General features: G+C 35.9%; 1 protein-coding gene across 1 annotated transcript; it reads right to left on the minus strand.

Moving 5' to 3' along the window:
* Positions 1-5125: 5125 nt before the first annotated feature.
* Positions 5126-7461, minus strand: LOC127856588 (uncharacterized). The gene has a single exon (XM_052392888.1). The coding sequence runs from the start codon at positions 6842-6844 to the stop codon at positions 5654-5656; it is 1191 nt and encodes a 396-aa protein (XP_052248848.1). The 5' UTR covers positions 6845-7461; the 3' UTR covers positions 5126-5653.
* Positions 7462-15809: the final 8348 nt, after the last annotated feature.

Below are 15809 nucleotides of genomic sequence, written 5' to 3' on the forward strand. Positions count from 1 at the left end.
GCATAAAACAAGCAGACACTTGAAGACAGTAGTGCTGTAAGTTTTATTGTTCAATATATAAATAGAAAACGCCGACAACAAGTCGTCCTTCTAACAGCACACTCTCCATCAACTAGAAAGTAAGGCATTTAGTTCGGTATGGTGCCAAAGAAAACTTCTGTTGCGATGGCAATAACGATTCATTTTCAATAATATACATACATACTATAAAACTTGAAAGACTATTTTTACAAATAAACTTGTCATTAATTTATAACAAGTGTTGACTATTGTTCGTAACCATTCTATACATATATTGCACGTAGAATTAATTGTTGGAGATACATGGATAATTGGCTTGTGCCTGTTAGTAAGTCCATTGTATTGTCAGTATATTTCTGTAGAGCAGGTTTTCGTGCGCAAATCCGCAGACGCAATATTCCAGTCTCGTTCATCAGTACAGAGCGTTTGCGCAGAAATATTCACGAATGTGCGTATTTTAACTTCATCATGCAAGAAATCGCGATACATAGAGTATAATTAGTCGTGTGTACTATTGTAACCAGAACTTATAAAGCATGAACAATTAAAACCGCAACAATTTCAAGCGAAATGTCGCTGAAAGTTTTGATGTTTTGTGTCTTTATTCAGTATGGTTGTACAGATCGCCAACATTTCGGTAAATATTAAAGTAATAAAACGTGCATTCACAATATATCTTTGAATGTCATAGTTCTTATGAATAGTTCTTTGTCATACTTTTTTAACAACATTTTTTTTACAAAAGTCACATAAAACAAACATATACGATTTTATTATTGATAAAAGTTGACATATTTATTAAATGTGTAATTTTGTTGTTTAAATTCCATTAACACATGTATGATTAACTATTTGTTGACACCTTTTAATCATGAAGCAGCTAACATAACTTTTTGGTTAAATGCCATTATTTTGGAAAGTCCAATTACAATCATATCGGTTGGAATTGCAGGTATGTTGTGTTAACATAAACAGAGAACAACGCAGTACGTTTGGTGGCTATTTTAATACTACATCGTATGACTAGTGGCGAGCATGCAGAAGTACATAGAAGGCGTGGCTATGATACACATAATTGAACATAAACCAATCAGATTCATGATAAATACATAACAATTTTCCCCTTTTTAAAATTCATTGATTCATGAAATAAAATAATACAAGAAGATACATATCATATAGTATTCAACAACAGTGTTTTTTTTTGCCCAAAATTACAGCCGATATTCGGCTGCTTCCCAATTGCAAAAAATGACGTTTTTTTCCCCAAAAATTTGATTCAAATTTCCCCCCCAAAAGACAAAATTTTCCAAATAAAGCAAATAAGATTACAATGTAATTTAGCAATAATTTCGAACGAGTGCCGATCGAGCTTGTCGAGTCGTCGCCGAACGACAACTGACTTACGTATTGTTCGCGAATTTAGCCGAATACGATTTTACGTTGCTATCCACATCTCTCTCAATATTGCGGAGGATACCGACGATAGTCGAGTTATACCGATTATAAACGCCTGTTTTTACACACGTCCAAGATGGCGGCAAGCAGACGAGAAATTTGCGATGAGCGGCGAAAATGATAAATAACATTCAAATTCACAACGGATATCATATGGTTATTACGGAATAATTTAATGCGTGTGTCCATTAACGCAAAATACAACGTTTGAGATAAAACAACAAATATTTATTAGAAATCTTCACAGTGAATGTGCATCACGGAAATCAGTGTTGGGAAATTGGCGTTAGTCTACCGGTACCCACAAAGTTAATGCATTTAAGCAGGGACCTATACAAACAATGTTTGTATAGGTCCCTGGTATAGGGCATTGGCTTCCTTCTCAATTCTGTCAAACTACATTAAATGGCTTAGTCATGTCTTAAACATATTTGCTGCTATATGTATTTACTCAATAACAATGTATTTTTTGTATTTTTGTCTGTTTATGTTTGCATGCATATTTGATTAAATTCACATTGTTTTAACTAATGCATATTAAGAGTATTTGACTATAAAGATATCTGAATATTATGTATGCATAAAGACGTCTGCCCCAACATTGTATAGTGCCTTGAAATGATAAAATTGCACGAAATTATGGGCTTGACGAATTTTGTTTCGACTTTACACGAACACGTGTTATCCGTGTGGTTTGAATATGTATGTGATAACACGAGAAGTAAATAAAATGCATTACACAAAAACGAGCTGCTAAAATAATACTGAATAAACCATTATCAAATCCTTCAGCTCCCTTATTCAAAGGACTTGGTTGGCTGACATTTAATAACAGATGTACTTTCCTTATTGGATCTATTGAAGTTTGTAATAGGCGCAATATATGTTTCCCGGAAAAAAGCAACTTTTTGGAAAACCCCACTAATCTGCTGGTACAAATAAACATGACCCATTTATAATCCTTTCAAAATCACACACCGTATCAACCGTTATTATTTAAAGGGCCTTATCATTGGTTGATAAAATGGACAAGCGTTGTTTGTACCGGAGTGATTAGTGGGTTTTTCTAAACTCGTGCTTTTCTATCACCAGCGAGAAATTTTTGAGGGGGGCAGTTCTCCGGGGGGAGGGGGGGGGGGCACCTATCCTAGAGCCGTTCGACACTGCTTGTCTTTGTATCGAAAGCCTTGGTACTGAAATACCGTTGCATGCAAGAGAAATAACGACGCCTTGGTAGTTTTTATCTCTTCCGTGTGTGTGAGTATTGTGCGAAGGTACGTGTTTTAGAGGTCATGATCTGGTAGATAAAGTTGATAGAGAACTAAGCAACACAATGACACTGAACCCTTTGGATTATGCACAGATTGGCAGTTTACTTAATAGCTTAGTATAATCGCAGGTTTCATCAATACAACGCCTAAAACGTCTGGAACGTTGTCAACGAATGATCAACAATTCAACAACTAACATCAAAAGCGAGTACAACGCTTATTCATTAACGCTAGTAAAGAATACGACAAAGGTTGAATCAAACACTGAGCCCATACCTGTTAACAAATAAGGACATGAGGTAACTTTAGAAAAGCGCTTGAACGCCATAGAAGAAAGCGTAAAACGTTTTGCATATTAATCCTTGTATAGGGATATTGCTAAACCGATGGCATTGACAGTTTCAAGTTTTTATTGGAACATCGGCAAAATGCCTTTGACCATTTACAGTATGGAAACGGAATGTAGGCTTTACAAAATAGAAAAAAAGTATAGTTCGCGAAAAATCAATTCTGTCATTTCAACTAGGAATGATAAATTTGTTAACATGTAGACGCATTACGTGTTATAATTTCGGCAGTTAGTCTGTTCTTCCTTGTGCGATCATTTATTTTACGAGGATCTTATTGATTTGCAAGAACTTAAGCATCCGATAAAATTCCCCTTAAAATGGAATATATAAGTACAAGAACAATATCCAAACGGAAGGTGAAGAAATCTCAGATAAAGACCATGCTGGTATACCCCAAATAAGAAATCTTCCTTAAAAAACTATTTACTGAAATGGTTTAACATTTTTGTTTAAAGTGCTATGCTTATTAAAGGCCTCTGGGAATGATTCGCTATGCGAACAATCAGATGCCGATTTATTGTTACATCCTGCATTAGAGCTATTGTACTCACTTAAAGTAAGCCACTTAACTTGCATATAAGTGACATTATAACAAAATGTGAACCAGTTACACATTACAGTTTAAGCTTATTTTCTATGTTTTGTTCACGTTGAGCTCTGAGATGACCGATCTGTTACTTGATCATATATCGTGCACGTTTGAAAATACACTTTATGTCACAGTTGTGGAGTGGATGTGTTGCGTGCTAGTCCTTTCTTCCTAGCTTAGCGTGACAAGGCGTTTCGTGCACAAATCATTACGTACCCCTTGATGTAAAGGTAAAGGTAACAATTCGAGGTCAAAGGCTAACAATGGGCATACCGCATATTGTTAAATAATTATAAATGTATTTAGCAAAAGGTACATTCCGTTGTTTACAGCCATCTAGTGAATTATCTATGTCACAATACTAACACTAATTTAATTTTCATTTCGATCAATGTTGCATTTGCAGATATGCATAGCTTATGTTATACAAGTAGCTCTAGTTTAAATATATCCTGTATTGCTGATAATAGAACTGAGCCCTTAAAACTTGCCCTGTAGGAGATTTAATTCGTCTCCTCGTTAAATGCCAATTAATGGAGTCATTTTCTAACGCATACACAACTTGCGTGTGCGGCAGTAGTTTTAAATTGTAAATCCCCGCCGCCGCGTGATGGAAATCACTGATATGCCATTCATCCGCTCTTAAAAGATTACCATGAAATATCATTATGCCATGACAGTGATATGGCTCTCGTTTCGACTGCACCGTTTGCCATTGTATTTTGAGACCGTGTTTCCCGCTTCACTCACCAAAAGACGTACATTTAAGATTCAGTACATGTATATGTAATACAACTGTAATGAATATGTAAAAAATTCTATAGGAGTCTTCGTCAACCTTCATTCAAACATTTAAATCAATTGAAAAAAATAAATCAAATCGTTTTCGACAGTTGTTATTATTACTTGTTTTAGTAGTACAATGTTTACTGGAACCCGTATTGAACTTAAAACATTATCGGCGTATCATGTTTAAATAAGTTATTATATACATATATATGCCATATACTTGAAGTCCAAGCAGGCCGATGGAACAAGCCTGAAAAGACACCGTTTAATAACAGAAAATGTAAACACTGTAACGTTTGCAAAGATGAGTACCATTTCTTACTCGAAAGCCCAGATTTTAATATTCTAAGAAAAATATATAAAAAGATATTATTGGAATCACAAAATTTGTTTTTTTATCGAATTCTTACGAGCTGACAAGTCGAAAACAAATAGAAATCTTGCAACATTTATTTTTAAAGTAGCTTAATGGAGAACTGAATTGTATTATCAATAGTTTCTACCCAAAAAAAACATCTATGTATCACATGCCTATTTGTAGTCCTAGCAATAAATGATTTATGTATAGAACATTCGATTTTATTTGAATAAGATACGACTCTACAATATGCATATTACACACCTTCTTTAAATTAGTACGTTACGGTTAACAGTGTTTTTAAATATATATACATGTTAAAAAAGCTGTTTATTTTCAATATGCATGTCTTCGGAGTTGCAGATGCCTTTTATTGTTTATTCTAAATTTATATTACTAAAATTATATATTTATATATATATATACGCCTGTATGTCATTGACCACTGTTGACTTCATTGTGTGTTATATGTATGTGTACTCATGGGCTTCAAGCCTAATGTATGATGAAATAAAACCAGTATATGTATATTGTCCACGTGTTGTTTTAAAAAAAAGTACTATATTATTTGTACCAGATTTTTTTGATTTTTTACATACATATTTTAGAGCGTTTAACTGTTTATTATTAACACAATGGCATAGATTACATTAAATGTAATTGTGTATCATACGTCCCCCTTATAAATGTACATTTAAATTCACCGACACCATTTTACATTATACAGATAAATATATAGAACTACATAACTACATATATATGATTATATATTAATCAAACATTATATTTTTTCAAACAATTGGATTTGCGCAGCCTTTTACAATTCCTCGTGAAAAGTGAGTCCATCCTGACTTCTATGTGCATCGACATCTTCATTTATATCAATTGGAATTTCAAAACCATCTGAAAACTGTCCTAAAAGATGCATCCCTATAACGTCGATAAAGGAGTTCAAAATATTTCGTTTCATTATCAACTGATCGAACTTCAGCGGACCTGCGCCATCCAACTGCCGGTAAATGCGGTTTCTCATTTCAGTCAAAGTGTCTACGGTTCTGTCTTCTTCCAGTTCATTTAAAATTTCAAAATAGAAATCTACCAGCTCTTTGTCCGTTTCTATAGGAAGTCTATTTGACTCTTGTTTCAGCTCAATACGAATTTGTTTAACATTTGTTATATCGTACAAGTCTTTACCATACTTTTTTAATACAGAATCTAACGACTTGATTGGTCCTGCAAATGAGTTAAGCTTGCCATCGCTGGTCCGGAACAGTCCAGCTTCTTTGTTAATGAAAGAAACCATCTGTTCCACGTTGGCACTGCCAACGTATCGCTTCTTTTTTGCGTTTCGGTCCTTTGAATACCAGTAAAACGAAGGATACGAAATTGCGTTGTATTTCTTTTTAAGGGCTTTTTCAAAGTCGACGTTGATGCGTGCAACCACCACACTATGGTCATTCTGAAAAGTTTCAGCTAGTTTGTCGTACATAGCAACATTTTGTTTGTCACCAGCTTCGTGCAGCATTACCAGCTTAAACTGATCGTCTGTTTTCATCACTTCCATAAACAATTCCTCTGTCAAATCAAGCGCGAAATTGCGCTCATTCAATAGCGGGTCTTTCTTCGAAGCTTTTGCTACAACTTTAAGCAGCTCTCCGGTAGTTATATCTCCATCAAAAATCTCTGGTGCTGCACTTCCGTATTTATAATAGACAACACTCGGAAACCGCTTCACGTCGAACGTTCCGACAAAATCTTCGTTAAGCGCGCGTCCAAATAATGTCTTCTGGTCGAACCGGAAGTTCTGTGACGCCGTTAGAAACGTGTAGAATAGTTTCGCGCACATGTTGCAGTCGTTGGTTACAACATAGAAAAACATGGATTTCTTCTCTGCCAGAAAACTGGAAAAATCCTTCGTGGTGACGTCCATCATTATGTCACCCTTTGAGAAATATAGCACGGCACTTAAAATAAAAACGAAGATAACCGAATGATATGTTGTTGCCATTCCGTTGCAAGCCAAGATTCTGTCATGGGAAAAAAAGTAAACCGGATTTCGTGATGCACTTCGAAAGGGCTATAGTGGGAAAAAAATCGCAGATATATACGCTCTTTATGACGATTCTTTTCAAATTTCCCAAAAGTATAGCGGTATACGTATTATATATTTTTCCTGATGCTGACAGTGTTGTTTGTCCAACGATTGCCGATAGACTTACTAACATAAATATAATGTTAATGCATAGTATTAAAGATACGCAAGTTCGTAATGTACACACAATTCTTTCAATGTAAGATTAAAAGTCCAAAAACATCAAGCTCGGGAAGTATACTCAGAACTTGGCCTTAATTTCGATCATTCAACTTGTGAATGGAAAAATGGTGCCCGATCAATTACGACATAAAGGGTGGTAACAGCTGGCTCCATACTGCACGTTGTCGAGAAAAGTCAGATCAATGCGTCATTTGCAACAGCCGCCTATAGGCCCGAACGAATGAAATGAAGTTCTGCATTTACGAGATAGACATTATAGGTATGCAGCATGAATTTTGTAACGTACGGTGATCGTGAACCCGTAGCTTTGTAAATATTTTTTAAAGGGCAATATGCCATAGTAGTGACCCAGCAAGTCGGCCCCAATTGCATATAGACCAAATCCGACAGCTTAAACGTTCTGTTTGATAAGTGCGTGTTGTAAACGTAGACCTGCAGCACAATTATTAGAAATAAAGTAAGAACATTGAACAACGACAGATGTGTTTGTCAGAAACACAATGCCCCATATTGCGCCGCTTTAAATCCATAAATTTGACCTTTGACCTCAAAGGATGACCTTGACCTTTCACCACTCAAAATGTGCAGCTCCATGAGATACACATGCATGCCAAATATCAAGTGGCTATCTTTAATATTGTAAAAGTTATGAAGAAGGTTAAAGTTTTGGTTAGTTTTTTAATATTTTTTTTGACCTTTGACCTTGAAGGATGACCTTTACCTTTCACCACTCAAAATGTGCAGCTCCATGAGATACACATGCATGCCAAATATCAAGTTGCTATCTTTAATATTGCAAATGTGATGAAGAAGGTTTTTTTTTTTTTTAAATTTTGAATATTTTTTTTTTACCTTTGACCTTGAAGGATGACCTTGACCTTTCACCACTCAAAATGTGCAGCTCCATGAGATACACATGCGTGCCAAATATCAAGTTGCATATTGCAAAAGTTATGACCAAGGTTAAAGTTTTGGGACACACACACACGCGCGCGCGCGCACGCACGCACGCACACACATACCCCCCCCCCACACACACAACGACAGACAGGCCAAAAACAATATACCCCCGATCCGGGGGCATAAAAATATATAAATGTTGATAAATCTGAATATAAATATCTGGGGGGGGGGGGCATGCGTATACGGGAGCTAAGCGGGTTAAAGTGAGGTTAGTTGGAACTTACTTCCAAGATGGCGACGTTTTTGTGTTTTTCATTAAGGAGTAGCTGATATTTTCACCCGGTAAGCCAATTTGTATTTATTTTTATTTAAAAAGGAGTACGCCCTTTCGGCTTTACGGTGTTTGTGCTTTGTGTTCAAGCCGACCAGGTGACTAGAATCTGTTTGAAGTCACTCCAAGGTGACATGAATCGGCTTCTAGTCACCCCTCAGGTCGACAATGACCCAATGAGCCATATAAGGAAAAATGCCCCGCCCCTTGGTTGCCATATTTTTTAAGCAAACGTAACCATTTTCGAACTCATTTAAGATATCATTGAGACCAATCTTCTGACCAAATTTCATTAAGATTGGACAATAAATGTGGCCTTTAGAGTGTTAACAAGGTTTTAATAAAGCCATATATAGCTATATAAGGAAAAAAATCACCAGAACAAATGTTCTAACCAAGTTTAATAAAGATTGGACTATAAATGTGACTTTTCAAGTGAAACAAGTTTTTACCATAGCCATATAAGGAAAAATGCCACTTCCCATGGTGGCTACTTTTTTCAACACACAGGAACTATTTTTCAACTCGTCAAATATAGCATTGGGACTAACACCCTGACTTTCATGAAGATCGGACAATAAATGCGGCCTCTGGAGTGTTAACAAGATTTTACTTTAGCCATATACACGTATAGTCATATGAGGAAAAACGCCCTGCCCCCAAGTAATATGTTTTTCAAGCAACCGGAACCATTTTCGAACTCATCCAAGATATTAATGGGACACATCTTCTGATCAAGTTGCATGGTGATCAGACAATAAATGCGGCCTCTAAAGAGAATACATGGTTTTACGAAAGTCATAAAAGGAAAAATGCCCCGCCACTGTCGGCCATGTTTTTTCAACCGACCAGAACCATTTTCGACTTTGTCCCAGATATTATTGGGACAAATCTTCTGAACAAATTTCATAAAGATCGGACAATAAATGTGGCCTCTAAATTGTTAACAAGGCAAATGTTGACACCGCACGACGCACAAGGGACAAAAGACGACCACAAAAGCTCACCATAAGCACATTGTGCTCAGGTGAGCTAAAACACGGCTATTTGCTGACGATTCTCTTTACAGATGGGTCAAGACAACTTAGGTCGCAGCAACACTTATGCTCGATCTAAATGCCCTTAAAATGCGAAAAAGACTGGCAGATGTCATACAATCCTTCAAAGTGTGCAGTCTTACACACTTAAACAAGAGGGCCTGAAAGGCCCCAAGTCGCTCACCTGAGATAACAAGATATTATTGGGACAAATCTTATGACCAAGTTTCATAAAGATCGGAAATTAAATGTGGCCTCTAGAGTGTTAACAAGGTTTTACCATAGCCATATAAGGAAAAATGCCCCGCCCCCTGGCAGCCATGTTTTTCAACTAACCAGAATCCTTTTAAAAATCTTCCAAGATATTATCCGGGTGAATCTTCTGACCAAGTTTCATGAAGATCGGACAGTAAATGTGGCCTCCAGAGTGTTAACAAGATTTTACTATAGACATATAAGGAAAAATGCCCCGACCCTTGCAAGCCATGTTTTTCAAGCAAATTTTATTTTCGAACTCATCCAATTATCATTGAGACCAATCTTCTGACCAAATTTCATGAAGATTGGAAACAAATGTGGCCTCTAGAGTATTAACAAGGTTTTACTAAAGCCATATAAAGCCATATAAGGAAAAATGCACCGCCCCTGATGGCCATGTTTTTAAAGCATTAAAGCAACGAAAACCATTTTCAAACTCATCCAAGATATCATTGGGACAAATCTTCTGACCAAGTTTCATGATGATCGGAAAAAAATATGACCTCTAGAGTGTCAACAAGGCTTTACTATAGCCATATACATAAAAATGCCCCGCCCCCGTGGTGGCCAGGTTATTCAACCAACCGGCATCATTTTTAAACTCGTCCAAGATATTATTGAAATGAATCTTCTGACCGAGTTTCATGAAGATCTGACTATAAATGTGGCCTCAAGAGTGTAAGCAAGAATTTACTATAGCCATATAAGGAAAAATGCCCCGCCCCTTTGCAGCCATGTTTTTCAAGCAAACATTACCATTTTCGAACTCATCCAAGATATCAATAAGACAAATCTTCTGAACATATTTCATGAAGATTGGATATTAAATGTGGCCTCTAGAGTGTTAACAAGGTTTTACAAAAGCCATATATAGCCTTAGAAGGAAAAATGCCCCGCCTCCTGGTGGCCATGTTTTTAAAGAAACCAAAACCATTTTCGAACTCATCCAAGATATCATTGGGACAAATCTTCTGACCAAAGTTTCATGAAGATCGAAAATAAATGTGGCCTCTAGAGTGTTAACAAGGTTTTACTATAGCCATTTAAGGAACAAGGGCCAAAATTGTAACAAAACCAGGTTTTCAATTTGAAAAAAAGTCTGATAAAGGTAGACAATTCAAAATGTGCATTGTTACCCACCTTGTGTCAAATTAAATTTATTTTTACTCGTGGCGACCTTGGTTTCAATTTGAAAAAAAGTCTGATAAAGGGAGACAATTCAAAATGTGCATTGTTACTGATTGTTCATAGTTATCCTCCCCTCCTGTTAAAAAATTAACCTATTTTTAGTAGTGGTGACCTTGGAGATATCGACGTAATTCTCTTGCGCAACACACCTACCAATGATGGTGAACACATGTGCCAAATGACTTTAAAATCTCACAATGAATGACATAGTTATGGCCCAGACCAAGCTCATCTACGGCCATTTTGACATTTGAACTCAAAGTGTGACCTTGACCTTGGAGATCTTTACGTAATTCTTTAACGCGACACACCGCTTAATGATGGTGAAAAAATGTGCCAAATTATTGTAAAATCTCACAATGAACGGCAAAGTTATGGCCCGGACAAGCTTGTTCGGCCCGCCTGCCAGCCCGCCCGCCGACATTTGCCAATCTTATAACGAGTCTTTTCCTTCGGAACACCGGGTTAAAAATGCCCCGCCCCTGGCGTCCAATATATTATTGCAATGAATCTTCTGAACAAATTTCATGACGATTGGACAATAAATGTGGCCTCTAGAGTGTTTACAAGATTTTACTATAGCCATATAAGGAAAAATGCCCCGCCCCTTGGCAGCCATGTTTTTCAAGCAAAGGTTACCATTTTCAAAATCATCCAAGATATGATTGGGACAAATCTTCTGACAAAGTTTCATGACGATCGGAAAATAAATGTGGCCCCTAGAGTGTTAACAAGGTTTTACTATAGCCATATAAGGAAAAATGCCCCGCCCCCTGGCGGCCATGTTTTTCAACCAAACGGCATCATTTTCGAAATCTTCCAAGATATTATTGGGATGAGTCTTCTGACAAAGTTTCATGACGATCAGACAATAAATGTGGCCATTAGAGTGTTAACAAGATTTTACTATAACCATATATAGTCATATAAGGAAAAATGCCCCGCCCCTTGGCAGCCATGTTTTTCAAGCAAACGCAACCATTTTCCAACTCATCCAAGATATCATTGAGACCAATCTTCATGAAGATTGGACAATAAATGTGGCCTCTAGAGAGTTAACAAGGCAATTGTTGACGGCGCACGACGGACAAAAGCTGATCATAAAAGCTCACCATGAGCACGTTCCCTTCTCGAATTTAAAACTCACTTTTTACCAAAACACACATTTAGCACACTTAAAGTGATATTATGGGCATCTAGCAGTTTTGAGATTTCTTTCGCAACCGTTGTTTATTTTTGGTGTGTTCACTGCATATACACTTATATTTGTTAATGCAGCATCAAAATACTAAAACAATATCCCTGAAAGAGAAAATAATGCATTCAAATGCATTTTTTTTCTCTTTCCGGGATATTGTTTTAGTATTTTGATGCTGCATTAACAAATATATCAACCGTACTTTCGTTTGACAACTGATCATGTATGTACTATGTGATACTAAATTTAGTTTTAGTGCAGATTCGTTCATACGACACAAAGGCACACTTTTTTTACGGATCACTTCGGCTTACAGGACTCACCAGTCACGTAAAATATTGAATATAAAATATATTTTTTATAAACAACTGGTAGCAAGATGAGATGCAGATAATTGGTCAGTAACCACATTTTAACTAACTCTTTTGACCTTTTAATTCGTTTCAGCTCAATTCAACAGTGAAAATGCCCATAATATCACTTTAAAATGCGTCAATTATGTGATTTTAGTGAATATCTGTGTTTTGAATGTGCATAAGTGCTTTAAAGTTCGCATTTTGTGCGTGCTTTTCTTTCCAAGTGTGTTTTTAAAATGATATTATGGGCATCTAACAGTTTATAGGTGTCTATCGCAACGGTTGTTTATTTTTGGTGTTTTCACTTCATATACACTTATATTTGCAGCATCAACATACTAAAACAATATCCCGGAAAGCAGAGCTCCAGATAAGGGTCGTTTTTTCGTAATTACGAATTATTTTCAAGTCCGTTACGTATTTATTTTAAAATCTTGTCGTACCATTAGGAATTACAAAATCAAGTTACGAATATTATTTTTACATCGGTTCGTATCGATTTTTATTGAGTTCTTTCCGCTCATTAAAGTTCTTTTCGGTGCTTATATAAAATGGTTATCGGGTTTGTTAAACAAAGCGAATTTTTTCCAATAAAAGCGGCGTGTACAGTCTATCTGTCAAAAAACAATGGCGGCGCCCAGAGAGCGTCCTAAAAAATTGCAAAGCGTGCAAAAACACGCTTTTAACATATTGTACGCAAAGTGAGCCGAAGTTGAATGTTAAGAAAGACATTATAGAAAAGATCTTATACGATGTTGTATGTTCAGTTGCCGAAACAGTCAGAAAAGCTAAAAAAAACGCGACACGACGGGTCCAAACTTAAACAAAAAAACATTGAACGAGTGGAAGGGACAATTCACGTGGCCAATCGTTGAAAAGATTGAAGGGGAGACCCGTTTTAATTGTAAAATATGTAAAAATTCATCGAAGGCATGCATCTAAGCACAGTTTGGGCATATGAAGGTATTTGAAAAATAAAATTGTATAATACTGAATAGACACTGTTGAACTCGTTTAAATTAAGTTTCTAGTATGTTTATTTTGATTTTTTTGCATGAAAATAACCATTATTTTTTATTTTTAGGTCATTTAAAAAAGTTAAGAATTATTTTCCAAAACTTAGTAGAAACGTTAAGAATAAAATTTCAGAGTTAAAAATTATTTTTTTAAATCTGGTAGTAATGTTAAGAATTTCACAAAACCTTATCTGGAGCTCTGCCGGAAAGAGAAAAATTATGCATTTAAATATCAACCGTACTTCCGTTTTACAACTGTTCTTGCATGTACGATATGATACTAAATTTAGCTTTAGTGCAGATTCGTTCATACGACACAAAGACACAATTTTGTTTTACGGATCATTTCGGCTTACAGGACTCACCAGTCACGTAAAATATTGATTTTTTTTTATAAACAACTGGTAGCAAGATTGAATGCAGATAGTTGGTCAGAAACCACATTTTAACTAACTCTTTTGACCTGTTAATTCTTTTCAGCTCAATTAAACAGTGAACATGGGACAAAATTGTCACAAAACCAGGTTTTCAGTTGAACAAAGTCTGATAAAGGGAGACAATTCAAAATGTGTATTGTTAACCCCCTTTGTGTAAAATTGACCTTGATTTCAATTAGAAAAATAAAGTCTGATAAAGAGAGACAACTCAAAATCAAAATGTGCATTTTACTGATTGTTCAGTTACATAGTTGTTTCAAAATCAATCTATTTTGAGATTTTTAGTTGTGGCGACCTTGACCTTGGAGATATTGACGTAATTCTTTCGCGCGACACATCGTCCAAATGTGCCAAATGATTTTAAAATGTCACAATGAATGACATAGCAATGGCAAAGACAAGCTCATTTATGGCCATTTTTGACCTTCTAACTCAAATTGTGACCTTGACCATGGAGATATCGACGTGATTCTTTTCGCGCGACACACCGTCTAATGATGGTAAACAAATGTGCAAAAAATGATTTTAAAATCTCACAATTAATCACAAAGTAATGGCCCGGACAAGCTCATTTATGGCCATTTTTGACCTTCAAATTCAAATTGTGACCTTGACCTTGGAGATATCGTCGTATTTCTTTCGCGCGACACACCGTCTAATGATGGTGAACAAATGTGCCAAATGATTTTAAAATCTAACAATGAACGACAAAGTTATGGCCCGGACAAGCTCATTTATGGCCATTTTTGACCTTCAAACTCAAATTGTGACCTTGACCCCTGAGATATCGACGTGATTCTTTCGCGCGAAACACCGTCTAATGATGGTGAACAAATATGCCAAATGATTTAAAAACTGACAATGAACGACAAAGTAATAGCCCGGACAAGCTTGTTCCGCCCGCCAGCCCACCCGCCCGCCGACATCGCCAATCTAATAACCAGTTTTTTCCTTCGGAAAACCTGGTTAAAAATGCCCATAATATCACTTTAAGTGAATCAGTTTGTTTTGTGTGTGTTTATTTTTCTCCTGTAAGTGCGCTTTTGAGTGTAGATGTGAGCAGAATGTTAGTCTTTTATCTAAGAAGTGTGTTTTAAAATTTACAGATGTTGGGTTTTATCTCACAAAAGTGTATTGTTATTTTTTTATGTGTGTCTTTTTAGTCTCTATAACACTCAAAATCAACGAAAATTTCGTCAAGTATTTCGTAACATAAAATTAAAACCTAAACAATCAGTGTTCCTTTTAGCAATAACCACAATTTCAACGCTGGATGTGGTATGATTACATAGATTTTTGTAGATAAAAAATGTTCGTTTTTATTTATTTGTGGACACAATAAATTCCATGCTAATTTCCTGCGAAAATATCTTTTCATACGACACACGAACACTAAAATGGTACCATGTTAAAACCATCATATAAACGAACATTTTGTTTCCACAAACATCTATCTTACCAGACCACATCTGGCGTTGAAATTTCGGCAATTGCCATAAGGAACAATGATTTTAAATTATTTAGCTTTATTTTACGAACTATTGTACGAAATTTTCGTTGATTTTGAGTAGTAATGTTACTTTAAAGTCTCTATAACGCTCAAAATCAACGAAAATTTCGTAAAGTATTTCGTAAAATAAAGTTAATACCTAAACAATCAGCGTTCCTTATAGCAATAGCCACAATTTCAACACTGGATGTGGTATGATTACATAGAATTTTGTAGATACAAAATGCTCGTTTTGATTTATTTGTGACCACAATTAATTTCCCGCGAATATATATATTCATACGACACACGAACACCATGTTAGTGTTCATGTGTCGTATGAATAGATATCGTTGCGGGGAATTACAATGGAAAAACAAGCTAATAAAAACAAATGGATTAATATTCCATCCCCTCTAATCACGCCTTGCTAAATCATCCACCAGAGGCACCAGTATCAGGTACACCAATCCCTAAATCCCTAC

The sequence above is a fragment of the Dreissena polymorpha genome, chromosome 1 (assembly GCF_020536995.1).
Source record: "Dreissena polymorpha isolate Duluth1 chromosome 1, UMN_Dpol_1.0, whole genome shotgun sequence".
In the NCBI taxonomy this organism is placed as follows: domain Eukaryota; kingdom Metazoa; phylum Mollusca; class Bivalvia; order Myida; family Dreissenidae; genus Dreissena; species Dreissena polymorpha.

Coding starts and splice junctions, on each gene's coding strand:
- LOC127856588 (XM_052392888.1), bottom strand. CDS start 6,844: ATGGCAACAACATATCATTCGGTTATCTTCGTTTTTATTTTAAGTGCC.